This window comes from Poecilia reticulata, chromosome 5, assembly GCF_904066995.2.
Source record: "Poecilia reticulata chromosome 5, P_reticulata-male-v2, whole genome shotgun sequence".
NCBI lineage: Eukaryota > Metazoa > Chordata > Actinopteri > Cyprinodontiformes > Poeciliidae > Poecilia > Poecilia reticulata.
The window spans coordinates 27,427,760-27,451,857 of record NC_088834.1 but is presented as its reverse complement, the minus strand read 5'-3'; the positions used below and the strand labels follow the sequence as shown (position 1 = coordinate 27,451,857).

Here is a 24,098-nt window from a genome sequence, read left to right as displayed (position 1 = left end):
TATAGGATTATGACTTTATCCAGTTAAACGACACTCTTATAACAAGTGGATTTCGACAATTTTCCATCACATTCATGTATGGATATGTGATTTATTTTTATTTTGTTAAAGTGCAGTTTAGCTACTGCAGAATCCAGCCGTAGAGCAAACTACAGTAGATAAACATGATCTGAGTTTCACAGTTAATCAACAGCTATAACAGTCTTCAGTATTACGCTTCAGTCAGTCACACCAAAACAGCATTTATTAAATATTAAGCCTAACACCCAGGAGACCCACGGTGCTAAGAAGCAGCAGCATTTGTTTTGTTGGGGTTTTTTGCTGCAGTTTTCAGAAAGCTGGACAAAAAGCAAAGGTGGGGTACAATGATTGATTTATCCATAAAAAGACAAACAAGCCGTACTTCTCCGACACTGGGAGGAACAAACACACACTAACTCACTTTCAGTACAACAGGGAGGCCGAGGATACAGCCCTTAACCCCTCCTCCCCAAAAAGCCTCACAGCATCCGCTCTGACCAGGACATAATTAATGGCGAGCAGAGCAGCACTCACCTGGCAGTCGAAATCTTGGAAGTTCCGCGCATTCTGCAAGAAAAGCAAAAAGAGGAAACTTTAAAATGTGCGGCGTTCTCATATCTGAGGCATTTGGCGAGGTGAGCTGATTCTCACTAGGTCTGTGAAACGCTTGCATAAAGGTGGCATGAACTCCAGGGCTTTATGAATCAGGACTCAATAAAACACAATCCGATTCTAAAATGATCTTAATCCAACCACAGATCACACACTGTGGTAAAAACAAGAAGCTGTTGCTGCCAATTAGTCCAGGAAGAGTTATGGCACCATTTCCAAACGACTTTAACTCTTGATCAAGCTCAACACAATTATTCATGAGTGGAAAAATATTGTCAGCTTTTCCAGCCAAAGGACCTGGGAACCTTTCATTCACTGGAATCCATCATGGCCCGTCTGTGTACGGAAGAATTTAAGAGTCAAATGTGAGGACAAAAGAAGCTTGGTATAAACTGGATCGTACAAAGCATCATAATTGAGTTTTATTAGGATTAAACCTTTATTAAATTTAGGACACGTAAACTTAATAAAGCTTAAGAGTCAACAATTCAACAAATTGTGGAGAATTTATTGAGATTCTTCACAATTGTGGACATTTGGAGATTGCCAAATTTCTACGATGGCACGAGACAACTACAAACCTGGTTCTAAAAGGTATTAAATTATAAGGTGTACTTAAGTTTGTTTTGTTTTTTAATCCTTTTTGGCTTTAAAAATCGAGATGCACCAATAAATCGGCCAACAGACAAATTGGTCCAGATTACTTTCATTTTGGGAGATTGGCCGATACTTGCATGAGGAACCGTTCTCATCTACATCTCAACACACATGCCGCTCAAGTCTGCATGTGTGCGATTAACAATGGTCGCCCAGCTTTAATGATTTATTTTTAGACATTAAATATAAATCATTAGAAGAAAAATAAATTGGCATTGGCCAAATCACAATCAGCAGGTCAGCGCAAAAAAATAAATATCGGCATTATGGAATATTTTGTGTGTTGTTTTTTTTTTTTGTACTCTTCATTCAGTCTTTGTTCTCTTGATCGTTAACCTAAATTATTAAAACTGGGACAACAGCAGATCAGATTTAAACCCAAACAGTGAAAGGACAGACTCCAAACAGGATGAATTAGGAGTAGGGAGCATCTAGGAGAGAATAACTCCCAGTAGGTGTGGACTTTGCAGAGAACACTAAAAATATCTGCAGCAACACTGCAGATATTTATTATCATACACATAACACCTTTCAAACCACTGAAGGAAAGGGAAATGCACAATATATTCCCCGCAACAGTATAAAGGATGTTGCCGCTAAACGTAGCAAATAAAAGCAGAGCATTTCATTGTTTTGTTCCTGTTGGCAACGTTTTCATCCACTGCGCAGCTTCCTGAAGTCAGAGCTGCCGGCCAGAGCGCTGCGAGTGGGCAGCAGGCGGCAGTGAAAACTATACTGGGATTCGCTCCAGGCGTTACCAGTACGGTTTAGACACAACAGAGAGCTTACTGTCGTCTTCCCAAAAACACATCATATGTAGAAGAAAGTCAAAAAGATAATATGTTTCGTCTAAGATGGACACTTTTCTTCTCACCAACGCTGCACTCAAAATATGAATTCCTAGATACTGAGATTATATAATTTGGTGAAGGGAAGAAAGAAAAGGCAACAGAAAAAAATTCTGTGTCAAAACAGGCTTCCTGGAAAACGGCACCAATAAAATCGTAATATTTATCGACAAAGTTTTGCTCTCGTAATTACCACCATCCTTTGGCTCTTCCCGTTCATCTGCCTCATAAGCAAAATAATATCTGAACAGAACGTTTGCCTTTTGCAGCAAAGCCGCTCCTCTCCATACTACCAAAGTTTAAGACTTCCAGCAGCAGCAGCTCTCCGTTTTGATCCAGGTTAGCATCTGCAGAGGGAACGGACAGAGAGCTGATGTTTCTGCTGGGTGAAGCAGAGTAAAAAAAAAAAAGGGGGAAAAAAAAGTGTGCATCTCACTTTAGCAAAAATGGTTTTCTTTAGGAAATTATACTTTTTGTATAGATTATACCCAAATATGGCCATGTTTAATTACATTATTAACCATTTCTATTATTTTTACAACCCTAATACTCATCACCTGTGGTTTTTGATGTGAACGATACGGCTCCCCACCCAGGGCTCCATCGCTCCAGGGTTAGTTCCATATTTAAAATGGGAAAATATATATCTTTTTTTTTCTTTTTAATGTCATTTTTTATGGGGATTCGGCTCCCCTGTGTTGGTACTGTTTAATAAAATGTGGGTGTACATCTCGGCTTATTAATGACGTTGCATCTGTATCTGATTGGAATCCTGTTCAGTGCCTACATCCAGACTGCATATCGGCCATCTCTAAAGATTTTAAATATGATGTTTCTGAAACTCATTTTGAAGCCACCAAAAACTTTATTCCACTTGTGAAATAATAGAAAAAGTCTCATCTCGTGGATGGAAAGCCAACGTTTTGTACTGTGCATCAGAGAAAGGAGGAGAGGCCAATAATGCTAAGACCGTCACAACCAGGAAGTAAAAACAAATATATATGAAAGTTTTCTTTTTTTTATATATAGAGAGAAATCCTCACATTTGATATTCACATTTCTTCACAATGTTTGACTCAATTAAAGTAGCATCAAAATGTCAAATGAGTGAAATATTCTCCATGTTTACAAGTTTAACTCCATCTGCTAATGTCATCTTAATAATCTCTAGTGTGTTTGAAGAAGCCTGACAGATACTAGGAGTGTGTTTGCCATGTGTTCAGGTTACAGCGATTCTTCCAACTAGGTTTATTTTCCTGATATGATCACACAGGAAGCATCATGAACAACTCAGTTAAATAACTTTATGAAATATTTAAAGGAAACAAACAAAAAAAGACCCTTATTCATCCACGTTTCATCTTGATCTTTGCCTTAAACTTCTGTAAACTCTTTTTGATGAATTGACCACTAGGTGGAGTGAGAGGTCAGTGACAATGTTGTCCATTCAAATGGCGTTTCTGATGCATTTCTCCTGCTGTCATGCAGCACGACCAGGAGGAGTTGTCTCCTCCTCGGTCTTCACACCCCGGCTGCGGAGGTGAGATCCCCTCAGATCGGATGAAGAACAGCTCACACTCCTCCTCTCCGAGGTGAGAGGAGCGATCTGCTTTGAGTTTGCTGAGGGAACAAAAACACCCAGATAATCGGCTGCCGAGACGACACTTCAGGGAGGGAAAGAGAGCCGGAGCGAACGGGAACGGCTTTGATCTGCCGTTTGGGGTTTCCCTTACCTTCTGCTGGCTAGTCGACTTTTTTGGAAAGAATAATAAAAATAAGAATTTCCTCAAGCTCTTCCTTTCATCTCCTACATTTTTTGTCCGTCCTCTGTTTGCTGGTTGTATACGTTTGCTCCCAACATTTTGAGCATGTATGAATAATTCACTTTGATGACCAGAGCTGTAGAGTGCTGTTCGTTAGCGTAGAGTTTGGCTCCGTTTCGCTCAACACACAACACTTGAGTTCCATCTCAGCTGCCCGTCTGTGCACCGGTGACATTAGCAGCTCGTTTCCGTCTCGTTGAGACTCGCCACTCACCTTACTGGTCAGCAGCGGCTTGATCTCGGTCAGCTGTACGTCCTGCAGCTCGTCCATCTTCCTGATGCTGAGAATCTCTGCGCTTACTGAAATGAAAAAAACAAAACAAAAGGAGAATAAAATCAAACTGAAAATAAAACATTCAGGAAAGCAGAGCGGCGCATAGCGAGAGTGCTGCACCATTCAACAACACAGTTTAGACCTGTTAGGCATTACATAACCATCTGGATGTGATTTTTAAGCTCAACGGTAATCACTCTGCATAAGATCCAGGATGCGGAGGAAATCGAATCAAACGAAGAGGCATCTCTTCTTAAAGATGCCACTCTGTGTTTGTGTGTATTGTTTTCTCAAACTAAAAGAAGTAAAGTTGGAATAAAGTATGAATTTGTGTTTTTTGCATCTGTAGAAAAACTGCTAATTGTTAGCAGTTTCTGGTAATTGCTCATTTGGGCTGATGATGACAATAAGAGGCAATAAAAAAAATATGAATCTAGCAGGTCTAGCAAATATCAGCATCATTTGACAAATTTAGACATATGAATCATTTAAGTTGGTTTTAAGCTGCAAGGGGATCAATCAGAATCTGACTCCGGTGACCACTACTGTGGAGGCTTCTCAGCAGACTATTTTAGGTCATCCTACGACATCTTAATCAGATTTCCTGACTTTGACTAGGCCACTTTAAAGCTCTCTTTTCTTCCTCATTTTTGGAGTCATTCATAGGTGGACTTTAAGAGAGGAAACAATGTGGGAAAACAGTTTTTGCAAGTTTTACAAATTCAAATTTAAGACCTAAATTTCAACTTTAATGGTCTTAAAAATGTCTTAGCACCTGCATCTCCAGAAAAATGTACGAACTTTGACCACCATCCATGACAGACGCATAAATGTTAGCTCGCTAGCAGGTAAGGGTATATTAGCAGCTAATAAGCGGTAGCCTCAATTGTCTCGAGTCGCATAACAAGAAGTGTCACTCAAACTTTTCCCTGGTAGAAAAGTCCCATGAGAAGAAAAAAAACCCCAACAATATATGTGATAAAACTTTTCTGCCAAGACAAAATTTAAAACCTGGATATAACAATTTGAAGGCCAACCTACTTTATTATAAATTTAAGACATTTTAAGGCCTTGATTTTAAATAGGTTAAGACTTTAAGAAACAACAAAATACTTCTCATCTCACATGTGTTGTCTTATGCATTAAGCGATGTCACCGCCAAAAAACAAACAAAAAAACGTTGAAGCTTGTTGAGCGGGTCAATTTTATCTAAACTAAACATTTTACAACAAAAAAAGCAAAGCAAAAACAAAACAATTACATGACTTTTTATACAGGTGACTATTTCTGATGTGATTTTTAGTAGGTTTAATAAATAGTCATAATGCTACAGGAATTACAACTTGTTAAGCAAAGTAGTGTTTCATTTATCAGAATGAACAGAAAAAGACTAGCAGGTTGAATGTCAAAATACTTTAAATTCAGCCCTTCTGTTCAATACCTTACTAAATAACCAACGGTAAGTGTTTAAAAAGCACACAACTCATTTGCATTCATGTGTCCATTTGCTGCAGCCCGTTTCTCTTCATCTTTAAATCCCACATGCTGATTAATAGTAAGTGATTCAGCACAGCTGCATAATGACAGCACAGCCAGGGATGACATCTTGAGGGAAAGGGCATCCTTCCAGCCCACACAGGTGTTGCTGCAAACACACAAAGACGGACCGGGCAGATTCGACAAGATGCTCCGAAGCCGTCCTCATTTGTTTTCTCCTTGAAGGGAGCAGCTTGTCCCTGCACTCGATTATAGAGCAACAACAGAGACAGAAAAAAATACCCCCCGCACCCCGCCTCGTCCCCGAGACAGCTGCTGAAACGCTGCCTGCAGCTCAGCCTCGCCTGGCTGCAGGAGGCACGGACAGGAAGTAGTGTTGGATTACCTGGCTCAGGTTGCAAATGATCGCACATGAAGCCTAGTCTTTGTCAGTGCCTCAAACTGCCTGGAGAGGTCAGATCACCTTGTGTCATTTAGAAAAAAAACTGTCTTCATACAGAAAGACGACACTTCATTAAGAGTCAAAAGCTCTACAGAAGGGAACTCTGAAGTACATAAAACAAGTTTTAAATTTTAATCAAGTGCATCAGCCTGTGAATGTAATCTTCAATAATAGCTAAATGTCCAGGGTGTACAATTAGAGAAAGAACCAACCCCAAGTATAAAAGCGTTTACACAATGGATGGATGGATACTTTCATTAGAAATTTAAATACACACTATTGTGCTTTTGTTTATGAACTGCTGATTGTGCAGAGGGTTTGTACGTCCATTTAATTAGGAAGACAAAATTATATCCAATTCCCGTTGACAAAAGTCAACAAAAGACTGAAAGAGCCATTTATTTAAAGAATTACTTAAGAAAATTAATTTGAATAAGAACATTTCAAAATTTGGATTTCCGTTTTAAGTATAACAGAGCACACCGGTCCATTATTCATGGATTTTTCTGTGTAACGTAAATTATTTGTGAAAAATTAACAGATTTTTTTACATATTTACAATATTGGAAAGAAAATGCAGCTTGTGAAGCTCAGATACATATACACAACATATAGAAAGTAGCCAATGCAGGAGCACCATTTATTTTTCCTGTCATTGATTGCTGCTATTGACTCTATAGCCAAAGAGAAGCTAACATCCACAGTCTTGGATGCTAGCTTCTGCATCAGTGCTAAAATGGCTTCCACTGTCCGTATTAGAGCATATTAAGGTATATTTGGTGTTTTAACTATTAAAATAGGCAGTTAAAGTGTTTTTTGAGGGGTTCTCAACTAGCTGCGGATTTTAGTTTTTTGCGGACGACAGTGGAGTACGCAGTTGGAATTTTATTTACTTGCTAGCGACTTTTGGCCGTAAAGCTTACACAGTTTCTACTCAAATCTTGGTTAAACTCTACCCAAATGAAACATTTTGAAATTAGTCCATTGGTTTTATTCATTAAATTAAAAAAATTGGTATCATCTGTGTGTGATTATCACAAACAAGTACTGGCACTGGCAAAGCTGTTCAAACTGTTATATAAGTGTATTTGTTAATTTAAATGTACTACTGCTACCACATTTATTGGAGATTAACTATTAATTAAATATTGTTCATCTAGTTTATCATCCATGTTAAAAAGAAACTAAAAATATGAGTACACTGTAACTTTGGCATTAAGCATTGCTGAAATTGAGTAAACCTTTCAAAATCAACCGTAACTAGGAGGCATGTAAACATTTTCCCTGATGCCTAGCTAGCAGGTTTGACTTTAGCATTGGCACTGTCATACGCTCTTAACTTTTTAAACTAAGTCCTCTGACTTCTTAGGAAGCCATAAAGACCTGCCTTACTGTTTCTTAGTTGGATGCTGCCAACAGTGGATAAGAAAAACTGTTAACTAAACCAACATTTTTACCATTTTATTAGCATTTTAGCTAAATGCTAAACAAATGTTTCAAGTAGGAATTGTTACCAAAATAAGCTAGATAGTGCAATTAGAACTGCACAATTATTGATAATTACATTCAAAAATTATCATACTGTCACAACTCACGGAACTTAAATGGTAAAAATTACAGTAATTCCTGTTTAAAGCTCACAAAATGTGAAGAAATGCAGTCAGGCATTGGGGACCAAACCAGCTGCCGGAACGGAGCAGAATCCCTTCCTGAGCCTGAGCCAATCCTCCCTGAACAACCTTGAGCGGCTGGTGTCAAATAACTTTCAAGGTTGCGACTGATGAGCCAACTTCCAGCAGGAGGGGTCCTGCCACCATGACGTCGCCAAGCAATCACGTCTGCGTCGACCTCAGATTAAAGCGACAAAAGGTCCAAACAGACATCTGCCTACTGACGAATTATTGGTGTCAGAGGTCGCAGCGCTCTGTCAACAGACTGCGTCTCGCACGAAAACAACCAGCGAAGCAGATGGACGCAAGGCAGCAGAGGCTTTAAATTACATAAAACAATCAGAAAAAACATGAAAAGATCCAGTGCAGAAAGTCTTCAGCGATCACAAATAAGAAGTGAAAACAAGGCCGGAGAAATCCCTGCTGAGAAATCCGGCTCAAGTGTGGAACTGAATAATATTTAGACAAGTGAGCATGGAAGAAAAAGAACAAAAAAAAAATTCAGCATGCCTGGGCAGATTGAACGGATCAATCCAATACTTCCTCTGCCACAGAAAGTGGGATAGAGGCAAATACGGCTTTAATTGTAGGAGGAAAGTCGGTAATTGAGGCATTAATGGGAGATAAAGGTCAGCATACGCTTTAAATGAGACACTGATTGGGTGGTTTTTTCTGTCCCAGTCCTACTGATGTCCTACAGACGGACTACCCAGACATCCTTCAAGTCCTCAGCACCCTTTTCTTAAATGATACCCGCTCCTCTCCTGATATCAAATCACAACTTAAAAAACAAAACAAAACAAAACAAAACACGCAAATATCACCACAGTGCACCCATTTCCTTCCCACTGCATGCCAGCTCCGCCGCTCGGCATGCACAGTTGTTGCCATAGAGACAAAGCTGGTTGCTGATGTTCATTCTAAACTGGGATAGACCCCTGGGACAGATGTGAGGCAAGGAGACGCGCGATGGAAGCGATGCTGCAGAAGCATGTCTTCACTTTATAAAATCTGTTTACCTCCCGACAACCCCCAAACGAGACGCCAATAATAATAATAATAATAAAAGAAAGACGGTAAAGCGAGGTGGAACCAGATCAGAACGTCGTCTCCCCGATGACAGTGGAGAAATCTATTTGCAAGCTGTGCGGCTTGCCCCACATTCACACCATACCATGAATGTGGAACAGCACGAGGGGAGGGATGGAGAACTGATCATGTACGAGACCCTCCATCAAAGAGTGGGATTGCCTCACTCTTGCAAAATGCTTCCCCATTACACCAGACTTTTGTTTAAAGGTGATGAACCAACATACGATTACATGGTTAGCCCTGGAATCCTGTTCTCCAAGTCCATTCCCCTGCACGGTGCTTTGTTGCAAAGGAAGCCTCAGCTCAGCTGTAATTATCACACCACGCAGCGAGGGGCGAGGAGGCTGCAGGGGACGAAGAACTGAGTCGAAGGAGGACCTGGTGAGGGAGGGAAGAGGTCCATTTTCACAGTCAGCGATACCTGTGAGAGATGGGCTGTTTGCGCAAAGACGAGCTCAAATGCGTCGGTTTGATAAACGGATAACATGTTTAATATCCCATCTCCTCTGTACTGAGCAAACATTACTGCTCCCAACGCCTCAACACATTCAGCAGTTTGGATGATGGCGTAACGGGAAGATGGATTTGTGTGTCGGACCACCTGCAGAGCACAAGTGTTTTTGATTTCATCATGATACAACAACAAACATCCAAGTTTTTTTATTGAGATTTTATACAGACCAAAGCAAAGTATCCATAAGTTACTGTTATGATAATCCGGTGGATTCGTTTTGATCGGGGAGCAAAATTGCAACATTTGTTATATTTTCAGGTGGAGCGGTTCGCTTTTGCACTGTGTCAAACGATCCGAAAACCTCCTCACCTGTGGGGGGCGCTGCACCAAGAACCACTGAAGAAAACTAAACAAAAACCTCTGAAGAAGACACCGAGCACAACTTCCTACTTCATGAAATGTAAGCAAAAATGGATTTTAGTGGCTGTTGGTTATGAGTGACAGGCCTAAGACGATCACAAAAAAATCACCCCAAAATGAATTTAGGTTTGTAGGCGTTATGTGACAAAATGTGAAAATGTCCAATGAGGATCATAAGGTACTCTTACTCTTTTCGGGTGATCAGGAGGCCAGAACGTGGTACCAACCCACATTTAGCCTCTTCAATTGGTACCCATTCCCATTTGTCACCATAGTGACGCTGACTGCAGGTCTCCCTGACGTCATTATGACGGCGACTCTTCTGATTTCAGGGTCACAGAGGTGACTGCTGTGGGCCTGACTCGGCCACAACAACGTTGGGCTAAACTGCTGAACTCAAACTGCTGAAAGAGGATTATAGTGGAAATGGTGGCTGAGTGACAGGCTGAAGTTAGATCCGATCTGCCACCTGAAACACTCATTCATTTGAGAAAGCATAGTTCGGAATAGACTTGAATTTCAATGCAAGACAATCTTGGTAATGCCGATTAATCCTACCACACAGATCAATCAATATATTACATCATAATTCTTATGATTTATTTTTTATATTTACTCGAGTCTAGAAAACATTCCTTTATGACGCATAGCTTCACTTGAAGCCTGCTTTAGAAGTTGGTGTTTTGGGAGTTTCTTGCTGCAAAGCCGTTCATAAATTTACATAAATCTCACGGAAGGTTATGCAGAAAACTTTGAAGCTTACAAAAAATAAACATTGTTTTAACTGCCTGGCACCGAGAGTTGTCAAGTTGTTATGGTAATGGTTATGCCATGTATTGAGTCTTAGTCAAACACAGAAAGGTACCAAGTGAAAGTCTCTGGCGAGGTAAAATGATCTTGGTTTAGAGAGGGAAAAAAGGAAAAAGAATAGATTTTTTAAATTGTCTGTTTAACATGTCTCATCTTTTATCCAAAGCTCGCTTCCAATTGGTCGAACACCTTGTGACGTCTCCTGCCTCAAAACCAGAACAAAATGTCTGAATCAGAGGTTTCAATTTCTGCCACGTTAAATGATTTTGTTTGCACTTTACAAAATATTTATTTATGTTTGGGTTCATGTTCCTGTAAACACCAGGCCTCATACTGTCTATTGGTGACTGTGTGAGGTTTTTATGTCTTTTTATTTTTGTTCTTATGACATGAAGAACTTGGAACTTTTTTGTTGCTGAAATGTGCTCTATAAATAAGCTTGACTGAATGACAAGTATGTCCTAATCCTGATAAAGACACCTAAATCTTGTCATTCTTCCCTTTATGCGAGACTGTTCCCTCAAATTCATCCGTCAGATTGATTTTCTGGTTACAAAACCGACTAATAATTGGTAGATTATCAGATTGGTTTATAGTCTTAAATTATTCAAAGTAGCATAATCAAGTTACATTCCATCCACACAAAATCTGAATTATGTATTGGAGTTTCACTTACAAGCTCATTTTCTTTTCCCTTTTAGAGTCTGGAATTGACTTCATAACTTTGTCTCATCAGCTCTGATTGTATTTGACCACCATCTGTCCAGTGATGGCTTGGCTATCACTGAAACCTGACATTTGATGGCAGCTCTCATTTTACAGTTACTTTCCAACCTAAATATTACTTCTGCAAGTAGACTGGGGACACAAAGTCCTCACGCTTCTGTAGGTCTTCTGGGCAACAAAACAAAACCAGACAACGTCTTCCGGTCGTGTTGTTCAGCTGGGAAACCTCCAGGATCATGTCACTGGAAATTTCCTTATTCCCTCTCCACTTCCCCTTCTTCTCCCCCCCCACACCAACGACTTTTTGTAAGCCAGTGTTTACTGTTCTGGGCCCGCAGAGACGGCCATCGGCGGCGGAGTAAAGCTAATGGGCTGTGACGAGGCTCAGTTCCAGATTATTGCTCCAACACGGCTCGTTTGGTAACAGAATTAGAACAGGGAAAATCCGTTTGAGCGGGATTTGAGCCCCCGCCTCCTCCCCCTCCACTCATTAGGTCAATAACAAAACATGGGTGAGGTAACGGTTCACTGATTATCTCACTCGTGTCGTGTTGTATTGAAATCAAGAGGCACAAAGAAAGAGAAGACCCTGGGAGCAAATCTGATCTGGGGGTATAATCCTCTCCATGGTGGAAAATGTAACCACCAAAGGTCTCCTGCTGGTATTTCCAGCAGACCCCACTCAGACGAAACGCACATCCTCACACAGCTCTACCCCCCTGTGCTGCGCGTCTGCTTAATTAAATGACAGCTTGCTCTCCTGAGGCGCCGTCCTCCTCCTTGCAGCTCTCAGGACTCTCCTGATGCAATCTTCCCGTCTTAAACAGACAATGTGACAAAAAAAAAAAAAAGAAAAGAAAAGAAACAATCAAAAGATCCTACAGAACACCCACGTTTGAGTTTAGAAATAAAGCTGAGAATAATGTGAAAGGATGCTTTGAAACGGCAACTAGAACAGGGAAGTAGAAAGCTTGATTAAGTTTAGAAAAGATAGAAAAAAACCAAGCCTTAAACATAAACCTCACTCATTGATCTTTCCAGGATTAAAAGGGTCTAATAAAAGCTAAACAGTGCACTACTATAATTGTCGGCGCCTTTATTAAATAAGCTCCATCTGAAGCCAGTGTGGTGCAGTCTTCACAGCACTTTAAGCTTTCCATCGTCCATAACGCAATACAGAAGTGATAGAAAATAAAAAATGTTGCAGAGGTTGTACTCAAACATGGGGCCTTACAGACACGGGATCGATACTCCAGGCGCTGCTGCTGAGGCCTGAGAGCCTCAGCAGCCAACACCACCGACCCCCGGATCATTAAATTTACTCCTAATGTGGACGTCTTTATCTCTTTTAGGCAGCCTACAAATAAATCCAAGGTTGTCCTTTTGTGAGGCAAGTTTTATTTGATTAATTTAGGATATGCCTCAATGAAAGGCCATTAGTTCAGCACCTCAGGCTTTGTGGTTTACAGCAGCTAAAAAACAAATGGAAACACCCTTAATGAGAGCCATTAAAGCTAATCTTTGGTTTCAAAAGATGCAACTTTAATCGAGAACAAACATTTTTATATAGCTCTAAACTATTATTATTCCTTACCCTCTACAGTTTGGAAATGCGATCCTAATAAATTTACGGCTTACAGTGGACCACCGCCTAGTCCGGGTTGAGACTTCGTGGAAAACTTGTGTATCCGTGATTTGTTCATAGAGCAAAATATTCCAAAGAAAATGCAAGTCAGGAAGCTAAGATCCCTAGCCACGATGCTACTCGACATGCTATTGGCTGGAGTTTACAAAGCAGCCAATCCAGAGGCAGATGCTTTTTTCCTTTGGCAGTGATTGGCTGTACCACGGACCAAGAGTGGAGATGAGGAAGACTGTGGATGTTGGCGTCTGTGGTATTGCCAAGATGGTTTCAGCTTTATGTATTAATGCAAATTAAGAAGTATTTGGTCTTTTAACTATTTGACCAGGAGGCATGATCTGACATATTCCATAGTCAATTGGCCCAATAGGAGTGCAATACAAAGCTTTTAGGAAACATACAACTTAATTCTATATGGAGGCTATTTATCTCCATAATTCATAGAGACAAAGAAAAATAAAGCAAAAAGTAATGAAATTGCAAGACAAGGAGGCAAATTTATTCTGCAACAATAATCTTAGCTAATTTAATTATGTGATCCAAAATAATCTTTGAAAATTGCTGAAGAATGGAAAACAATATCAGAAGAAACACCCTAAAAGAAAGAGTGCTATTCAGACTGAATGGCCCTGGTGAGTGAAACAGAGTCAGAATTGTAAAATCCAATCTTTTCCACTCAGTAAATGCACCATACTTAAGCCCTATGAGGTCACGCTGATAAAACCACTCTTGTGTAAAAGATACTACTGATTTTGAGAATTATTCAAGTGTTTAAAAACACGGATCGCCAGGATGCGTAAGAGGTGGAAGAAGCTCCTAAAATAGGAAACCGTATCCTCTATGAAGGTAAGTCCGGTGTTAATTCAGACTGATGCTTTTAAACATTAAATAATGCTGCAGAGAGGCTGAATCCATTACCACAAAGTTAACTTCGTTTTATCCGTTTCAACTTCCAGTGTTCGTCTGTCATGGAACATTATAATTTTGGAAATCCTGGCAGCCTTTTAATGACTCTTTGAGTTCAGGTAAAGATCTACATTCTCTAAGAAATATTAAAACTTACGCTTTATAATACAAACTGCGCGAACCACTAAAATAAGACGGTAGTTGTTTAAAATATGTTCACTGTACAGTCACTTCCTCTTTGCCTTAAAATGATTTATAGCATCTCCTCTCTCACACAGTGTAGCATCGCTGCTTAGTAAGCAGCTAACAGAAAGAAAACAATATGTATATTTTGAGCTGAGGCACCACAAACAAAATGGACGCGCTTTGAGTCCTCATTGTGATGAGCTGAACTTCATGTTGTATCAGCGCTCTTCTCCAGGTCTGCATGCTAACAACCTAGAATCACGCTGTTGGGAAGCTAAATGTCTCACCAGGTTCTCTTGCGTTCTTCGCCGCAGCAATCGGCCGACAGGCCAGGTGAGACCCGGTGAGTGATTAAGCACAGCGCTGACATGAAATCACTTAACTGATGACTGATTAGAAAGATCCACAGCCCTCATAATGCCCGCGCTGCGGTGTAATTTAATTACAAGAGATACCTGGATTTGAACAGAAGCTGGAAAATACAACAAGTCCAAACAAACAGTTGCATCAGCGAAACATTTGCATTCAGATGTGCATTTCAAGGACACATTTGAAAGCGGGGAAATGTCTTCCGTTTTTTCAAAGCTTACAGTTTTTTGTGTAAGTGGATATTGTAGGGAATTTTGTCAATATAAAGTAAAGTTGGGAGAAATGTTCTTTTTATCTAGGTATTCTGTAGTAAATCTTAACTTCACATGTTTTCTGCAACTGCGTCTGGTTTGAAGGAGCACAGTGTGGGGCTATAATATTAAATCAAACTATGAAAAATATTCAGACCATAGGAAACTGATTATAAAGTCATTCAGCAGTAAAACCCACAGACTTCGACTCAATCAAAATGAAAACACGTCGAAATGTCTGGTGAAATATTAATTACTTTAGTAACAAAAGAAGGACAGACAGAGAACGACATTATAATTTGACAGAAAATGTCTTTTTAACTGTTCGGGTTTAAACCCTGCAAATATTAAAACGACTTAAAAGTTTTGTATGAATTACAACTTCTCAACTGTCGCAAAATGTATTTATTCCTTCGAGAAAATATGGTTTGCAGTGTAATCCAATCAAGCAGTGGATGTATTCTGGTAATTGTTTCTGTTATGACCAAGTCTCTCAGAATTGGGCCTTTCTGTACTTATTTCTGGTTTGTTTTATGCCACATGTGCCCATCTTCTGCAGTGAGTAGCCTGGTCCTTAATGTAGCATGGACAGGTAAGGGAGTGCATCACTAAGATCACTGAGATTAAATTATATCTGTAATGTTAAGCCAGCCAAGTTTATTCGTGTAGCACTTTAAGCAACAAGGCAGTTCAAGGTGATTCACACAATAAAAACATAACATAAAAACAAAAACTAACATTACACTTTGTGAAATGCCATCATCAAAATAACTAAATATGTAGATCAATGCTCTACTAATCAAAGGTAACTCTAAAAAGGTGAGTTTTTATCCCTGATTTAAAGGAACTCTGTTTCACCTAGTTTTCAGCTCTTTGGAAGTTTATCAGATTTGTGGAATGTTGCTTCTCCATGTTTGGTTCCGATTTTGGGGATGCAGAGCAAACCAGAACCAGAAGGCCTGAGTGGTCTGTAAGAGCGATACAACGACAGGCCTTTAATGTATTTTGGTGCTGTAAGAAAGTCAGTGATTTATAAACTAAAGTATCTTAAAGAATGTTCTCTCCGCTACAGGAAACCAGTGGAAAGACTTCAAGACCAGGGTGATGTGCTCTACTTTCTTATTTTTATTAAGCTATAAAGGGTATTGACTTTTTAGGCAGAGCTGTGAAGACAGTATTGCAATAATCAATGCAACTAAATACAAATGTATGGATGAGTTTCTCTAGATCTTGTTTGACATTAGTTCTTTAATCCTAGTGCTCTCCAGGTGTTAAAAGGCCGACTTTGTAACTGTTCTTATGTGTCTGTGAACGTTTTAGGTCAAAGTCCATCATTACTCCCAGATTTGGGGCCTGATCCGTAGTTTCTAGCTGTAACAGCTTAAGTTCACATCGTCTTCAAAATGAGTTTAGAGAATCTCTACACAAAAGTATTTTCTACATAAGACATCCCCTTATTAAATTTTACACTGGAAAGTCTAATTGTACTTGCATGTCTTAACAAAAGAAAGAAAAATCCATACAAGTCATCTGTCACTGTAACGTCTGTATGCGTATCAGCGAGGAAAAGGCTCGTTCATTAGCAAAGACAGAAACTGGCACAGCATCACGGACTCTGGGTTGCACTGCCTGCCAAAGGGGAGGCCCTCCTCTAATCACTTAGAACTGGAGCCATGTTTGGGGAAAGCCTCGGATGCTCTCATCCATCTAAACAGCACATGACCTTAGCAGACTGGGCCTGTATTCACTGCAGCCACGCAAGTACATCCATACACACTTCTTACGACACTGGGCAACAAACTGTAAAACACCAAAATCATTACTAGGAGATTCTAAAGATTTAAATTAATTTAAAGGACCCTTATGTATCAAATTGTCCTCCATCATAAAACAGCAGAGTTGGACTTTGTTCATAATGGCATATCCCTCAAATTATCATATTGGACAAGATGCACAATGAGAGAAAGCTTCAGAAAACCTGGAAGGTTCTCTGAAATGCCATACTTTCCAAAATGTAGGCCATGATTTCCAGTGGCAGGCTTATTTTATTATACCAATACAAACTCGGAAAGTGACACCAATATCTTCCACTGGCGGAGCGATGTTTCAGACCAGCAAACTGGAAACTATTTATTCATCATTCCCGTAAAAGAGAGGGCAGTGCACGGAGCAGCTGCGGACTCGGCAGGGTTTAGCTGGGATGTGAGTCAGACTTCTCCTGTCCATCCCTCTTCAGTGCATCCGTCTATACGGCCTCACAAAGTTACTAAGAATTCTATTTTAGTCAACTTCATGCATGATTAAAAGGACAATTTCTGCAGTGAGTTGCATATCAATTTTATGGGAGTCCTTCAGATTTGCGCACAGAGGCTCTCTGGTTGTAACCAAAGACTGCAACGTAAAACATGAAACATGGGGGTGAGTCAGTACCCCCTTGTCAACAGACAATTACAATTCATTTTTCATATTGTACTTACAGTGTGCTTTCAGAAAAATTAAAAGTATTTATCCTGTTAAGATTGAAGAGGTTTTTTTTTTTTAATTTTTTTAAAATCAAGCAGTCAAGAGCCCCTGCAAAAAATAAAAGAGGTATCACGATCCCAAATGAATTAAATGATGAGTACATTTTGAATATTTTCACGGGAATTTAACTCAATTATACATGGGAAAGAAATGCAACTACAAAGGAAGTATGCCATGGTTCAAGTGCATGAATACAAATTGTCTTGTTTACCAGGATAAAATATAAGCGGGCAGCAACAAAATGCCAATTCATAGGAATAAAGACAATGCCCTCTCTAAGCTTACTCTCACAGTTTATAAATAATTTTCTAGATTTTCAAAAATGAAGCTGTCATTGTCAAATCAAAGGAGGAATTGAAATGAATTCATAACTTTTGGCTAAACTGTTTGTCAGTGTGTTTTGACGATGTGACCCCTCGCATGGTGCCTCAGAGGCACAACAGCAGTGGGATGATTTAAACCCCCTACTGTCTTGGTCCTTGCAAAAAAACCTACAAGAATGCAGTTTAATTTCAGCTTGAAGTGTTTTTAAAGGGGATTATGAATTCTGTTAGGTCTAGGAAGATGGATAGAAAATGGGTTGATCACCTGTAGATTGGAAGACAATGGGCATCTACAACTTTACCATTTGGCAGTGGGGTGTGAAAGCAGGAAAACCTGTGTGAAGTCGACATTCTCTAACACTCCACTTCTGATCTCTCAACCTCAGTGAGTCATGGAACAGGTTGGAATTGGAGATGTTCCTAGCGCAAGGCATTCTGGGTAAAAACAACCAAAACAATCACGCAACTCCAGCGCTTGCAGAAGAAATGGTTCGTGGTCTTTTACCAAAGACAAAATAGAAAACCTACAACTGCTGAAAATCTCATGCCACTCCATTTTTTGTTTGCATTTTGTGAAGGAGGGAGTTGTGCTCAGTGTTTTCATGTTATTTCCTTCAGTGGTTCTTGGTGCAGCCCCACCACAACAAGGGGGTGAACAGTTTACTCAAAGACTTTGGTTTGTTTGATACAGTGTAGTGTGAAAGCAAACCGCGCCAGCTGAAAATATAGCAAATGTTGCAATTTTGATCAAACTGAATCTACCAGACTAACAACCTCAGAGTTAAAGAGGTTATTTCTACAGACCTGAGACAAACAATCATGAACACACACTTAAACTTAATGCTTAGTTTCCACTGAGCGGTACGACATGGATCGGTGAAGTTCGGTATGCTATTCTGTCCGATTCCATTGTAAAAGTGGCCGATACCATACCATTCCTCATCCCCTTTACCTGTAGCTCCATATGACAATGGTACAGTATGGTTAGGGTGGAGTTACAGTCCATTGATTTGGGGTATGAACAAAGCGATAGACGTTTGGGTTCAACCCCGTCTGTCCAGTGAAGGTCCACTGGCCAGTTGGAAACTGAGAGAAACCAATTAACCTAATATGAATTGATGTGCACAGCAGGAGGAATTTGGGAGAACCAGAAGAGTGTGCAAGCAAGCATGGGGAGATCATACAAACTCCATGCAGAGATCCAGCAGCTTCTTCCTGCAAGTTGGCAGTGCCAAGAATTGGATGAAAATAAGTATTGGCAGATAAGTCTTTACAAAAACTAGAGATGGGAAATTGGCCACAAAATTCTTCAGCAATGCATCTTTTGCTAACGGGTAAAAAACGCAGGTGCAGATAATTGCTAAAAAAAGAACATTGCCAACAAAAACACCAAAAAGAAAAACAAAAAAAGAATCTCTGTTCTAATAGGTGAAAGTGAGGTCTGAGCCCAGCTGAATGCGCCTCTCCCGGCTGAGCCCCTCCTTCTATTCAGCTATAAATAAAACTGAATGGCTGCCGCTGTCAGCCCTGCACTCAGAGCTGCTAATAGAGTACCTGTCCCTCCGCCGCTACACTAAGCGAGCTGCAGGTCTGTCGGGATTTCCTCAGCCATGGTTGGCCATGTAGAGAGCACTGGCAAAGACAAAGTGTCTGAGAGACTCAGAGTGTGTGTGTGTGTGTAGCCAGCGGATGTGAGGAGTGCAGTTTCCAGAGCAGAGGAGCCCAGCAGGATCCGCAGAGCGCGGTCAGACAAGGGCAGATGTGGCGACAGCAGCGAGGCCATCTGTAAACCCTGCTCACGAACTGACCAACTGAGACAGAGAGTGCTCGACGAGATGGGCCGAAACGTGAGATACAGGCTTCAATAAAACATGAACACAACACAGTGATACCTCTACTGACAAGCTGTCTGTGAGAACATGAAGAGCTTTACATCCCAACACGTCATATTTCAGTGTGAGAACCAGCACTGGGAAGGCCGTTCCTCGCGTGAACGCGCCTTCAGCTAATAGAGTTATCCGTGTGGTCAGCCTGGCTGTCACAGTGACTGATTACTGACAATTCAATCTCCAGAGAAACGCCGGGAACACTCCTGCACCGCCCCGCCTTTAGCAAACGCTGGCTGTGGAGGTCCTGAGTGTCCTTGGCAACCACTCAAGAGGAGGTCCCCTCCCTCCGCCTTGTCCTCTCCTTCCCAACGCCATCCGAAGCTCAGCTGGTGGCGGCCCTGAACTCAAATAACCTTTCAGACATCATTTACATTAACTCATTCTGCTTTCATGACTTCATCCGACATTTGGAAAACAACAGGCAGCCGAAGCTTTCTGTACGGAAACAAAGAGTAATATAAACCATGGAGATAAATCCATCGACAGCAGAATAAATCAATAAAGATGTATGTGGTGATAGACACGTGGTCGATATCAATAGATAATTTGTCTGACAGAATCTTCAATAATTTCACTCCGATCAGGACTGGCTGATCGGAGCACTCTGGGGGACGTAGACAGAGAAAATGCTTTTGTTGCTCAACCTCTCAAGGCAAGCTAAGCAAGATTGGTGGCATCAACTCACTCACTCACTCATTTGTTACCTAGCAACAACCTGTTGAATAACGTGGGCACCAGCAGTTGAAGTTTTTGACCAAATCATAACTGCTTAAAAATAAACAACAGCGTGGAGTGAAATGTCTGGATAAAAGAGAAAAGGTCAGGGTTCCAGTTTGGCAATAATTATCAATATCAACTGATATGAAATACTTATGTCGTGATACATTTTTCAGCAACATCGTCCAGCCCTACCCATCCTTAGCAGACACACACATGAATCTGCAAGTCCTGGCTCACACTCCCTCCTGAGAGATCTACCGCCTCGTAGTGAAACTGTGTGTGAACGTTTTCTCTGTGGGCAGAAAGAAACCTGAGGCCTCAGCGAGAGCGTCTTCAAAACACCAACAGTCAACGTCCGGCAGGGTCAGACGAAATCCCTCAGGAGGATGAGCGCACCGCAACGCGGGTCAGTGAGTCTTTATATGAGGCTCTTGCAACATTATCACTTTTAAACATCAGGCTCTGGAGAAGTACTCATGCCCCTTTAACTTCACTCTGCAAGACTTTCTTCAGCTGAACAGAAACAGAACTGAAGTTATCATTTTTGGACCCAAAGAAGAACTATCAAGAGTCAACACAGCTTTAGCAGTTACTGTTAAAAAAAATGATCAGGCCTAAAATCTGGGTTTAATCTCAGACCTGAGCCATCAGAGTCACATAAAGACAGCTTGGCCTTTATCACCCGAGGAACATTTCGAGGATTAAAAGACTTAATCTTGCAGCAATATCCGGAAAAAAATCATCCATGCATTCATCTTTAGTTGCATTGATTACTGCAACATGCAAGGCAGAGATGTCTTTAGATGCCTGCCTAATATTAGACAGCTGCATTCTCACTTAAACCACATCACCCTAGTTCTAAAGTCCCTACACTGACTCCCTGTAGCTCAGAGAATAGACTTTAAAATACTTCTCTTAGTTAATAAATCACTGAACAATTTACCACCACAATACAGTAAATATCTGCTGTTGTATCAACCTTCCAGATCGCTCATGTTTTCTGGTTTTGTATTCCCAGAACCAGAACCTAACACAGAGAAGCAGCATTAAGTTTTTACGTTCCACTAAACCTGGAACAAAAGTACAGAAATTGCAAAACAGACGAAACGCTGACATTCTTTAAGTCATGGCTAAAAACCCACCCGTTTACATCTGTCCTTAACTAATAACAATTGGAACATTAATTTCTAGTCTGAAAAACAACTTTTCATTTATTTTGTCACTAATACAATGCTTCTTTTTTTATTATGCTTGTTTATAGTGTTAAAAGCCACGGTTGAAAGAACACCGCGAGAGGTTGTGTTTATAGTATGGACACAGAAAACAGGTGGAACAACAAATCAACTTTTTTTCTAACCACATATATTCCTGCTCTACTTTGTGTTGGTCTATTAAATGAAACCTCAAAAAATGCATCAAAGCTGGTGGTTGCAGCATGACAATGTGTGAAAAAGTTCCCAGGCAGTGTGTTGGGCGGCATGCGAGTCCTGGATTTAATGTTTTTGTTCAACTAGCTTAAAACCTGAGCTTTGTTTCTCCCCACCCCCACCTGCTGCCGTTGCAGCCGATACTGAAAATGGAGACCGACAGAACCCAAGCTCCAGCAGGGGAGCCTTCCACCGGATGAAATGCAAAGACTCTCCTTATTGCCTCACTCAAGATACACCGTCTCAGATACAATTCGAGCCATTGCCTCGCTTTTCTTCTTCGCCATCAGGAAACTCAGCATTCCCATTGTTCCAACAATCAAATAACAATATCAAAGAAACCTCTGGAGCCGTCTGAAATTCCAGCCGGTCTTGTTCCAGGAGACATATATTCTCCTGGAAGAGGTAGTGTCCGTTGCTTTAGCAACGCTTTGGCTGTAACTCGAAGCTTGGAACATCTTAGATTACAAATGACTTCTAGTTACAAATGTGCTGCGCCTGTGCAGAGCGAAGGGTCCGGCTGACATCCGACACATAAAGAACAATGTTGACCTTATTCTCATGACGAAAAACAAACGGCAAACTGAGTAGATGATGACGATAGCAGGCATTTTTGTTTTTGAGAAGGTCAGAGAAGAACTCAACTTGAAACTGGTTGTAGTCTTGACGTCATGAAGACTGGTCAGCATGGACTTGTACGGTGACCTGTTAGTAAATCTAATCATTAGAAACTGACCAGAGAAGAGCCAGTAACCCAACTCAAAGTATATCAAAGTTTTAAGAAGTTGCATCAAAACTTTTTTACATTTTCTGTCTTTTTAAAGAGACGCCAAAGAGAGCAGCGGCATGATGGAAGCTCTCACAAATACCAGTGAACTATCCCCTCTCCCCCACCTGCTGCTACACTTTTTTTGCTTTGCTTATGAGAAAGAGAAACTTTCAAGGATGAACAATATATGAGCGCCAACATCAGTTTCAGCTGATATTAGTCATTTATTGGTGTATCTTAATGTACCAATATTGGCCCAAACTTTCATATCGGTGCATCCCTAGAAACTTGTGTTTAAAGCAGCGGTTGCAATTGTTCAGATAGCTTGACTAAGTAACGGCTAATATAAAGTAGGTCAAAAGAAATGTCCTTTGTAGTCCAGCAATGGGGGAAATTCTGCTGTAACAGACGAAAAGTGACAATTGATTAATATATAAAACTTTAATTAAAAATAGCATGCCATATTGTAAAATTTACAACATTTAATACTCTGTGGTTACTAAAAAATTTAGTATTACAATCTAAACAAATGTGCAACAGAGTAGGATCATTTTTATTTTTAAAAGCACTAAGTATCCATATGCACTTAAAAACTGATATTACTGATAAAAATTGATAAGAGGGGAGGTGTTATTAAAAATGAGAATCACTGAAGATTTAGAAGAGAGGAGCTGGGAGGAAGGATCTATGATAACGCTCCTTTGTGCTCTTCGGATGCAGCTGAATGAGCTCTCCAGTCCAGCAGCAGCTTGGTGTTAGTCAGTTTCACTCCATAAAGACCCGAACATCAAAAAAATTAGAATGTGTACAATAAAGACCTCAAAGTACTGGTGATAAAATCACCTAAGGTTTAGGAGCAACAGAATCTGCAACATCAGCTAGCTTAGCATGAAAAATCTCATAAATTAACCAGCTGGGATTGGATCCTTTCATTGTGTCTGAAAGGAACTCAACCAAACTCTGGTTGCCAATAACATAACTGGCCAGTTGGATGAGGTTTTAATTTGAACCACCTTGTGATTAAACAAACACAAGGTGGTTTAATCGCAAAACTTATTGCAATATCTTATGACTCTATTCCAATTTCCTGTTTTCCGAATATGTTGCAGACAGTTTTATACAAAACAGGATTATAGGAAAAGTCAGTTACTGTAGTAGTTTTTATTAGTTTATTTATTTTATTTTGGAAGCCAGACTAAAAAGCCATTATGACTTAATGACGTTTATGAGAAAACAAAGTCAAACCTACAGTTTAAATGCACGTATATGAAATGTTGTACAGTAAACAACAATGTAACATGTTTCTATTTTGAATTAGTAATTTTATTTAGATATATGAAAACGTCAAGAAAACTGCAGCTGAACATTTATTAGAGAATATGTAACTTTTTGTTAACTATAATTCAAACAGCAGCTTTAGAGTCTGTGCAAGCATCAACGGTAAGGTCTGACCAGGCCTTCCTGTTACAGGTGTGGTTCTCTGGGTCAAAATTGATTTTTGGCCCAGCCTGAATTTAGAAACTGCAAAAGCTGAGGTGGGAAAAAAAAAAAAACAAGGCAGACTGACTGTCAGCACGGAGGCTTAATTACTGTCTCTATCCCTCCGCTGGGTGTTACGGCCTGACATTCATCCCCCGCCACAGCTGCAAGGAATCCTCTTCCACACAAGAGCATTTCTGCCTTTTTATGTGCTCGCTAATCCCTGCAATACATCAAGTTTACGTTGTAATCCGAGCTGGAAAGGGCT

The 24,098-nt window shown here is 40.3% G+C and overlaps 1 protein-coding gene across 3 annotated transcripts in view; it reads right to left on the bottom strand.

The window, feature by feature from the left end:
• Positions 1 to 24,098, bottom strand: part of ndrg3a (ndrg family member 3a) — a 51,671-nt gene that overhangs the window by 24,550 nt on the left and 3,023 nt on the right. For all 3 annotated transcript variants that reach the window (XM_008410544.2, XM_008410545.2, XM_008410547.3), the window contains exons 2-3: positions 4,176 to 4,261; positions 556 to 588 (exon numbers count right to left, since the gene is read on the bottom strand). In XM_008410544.2, coding sequence (XP_008408766.1) covers positions 556 to 588; positions 4,176 to 4,232 — 90 coding nt within the window. In that variant the 5' untranslated portion in view covers positions 4,233 to 4,261. The remainder of the gene's footprint in view (positions 1 to 555; positions 589 to 4,175; positions 4,262 to 24,098) is intronic.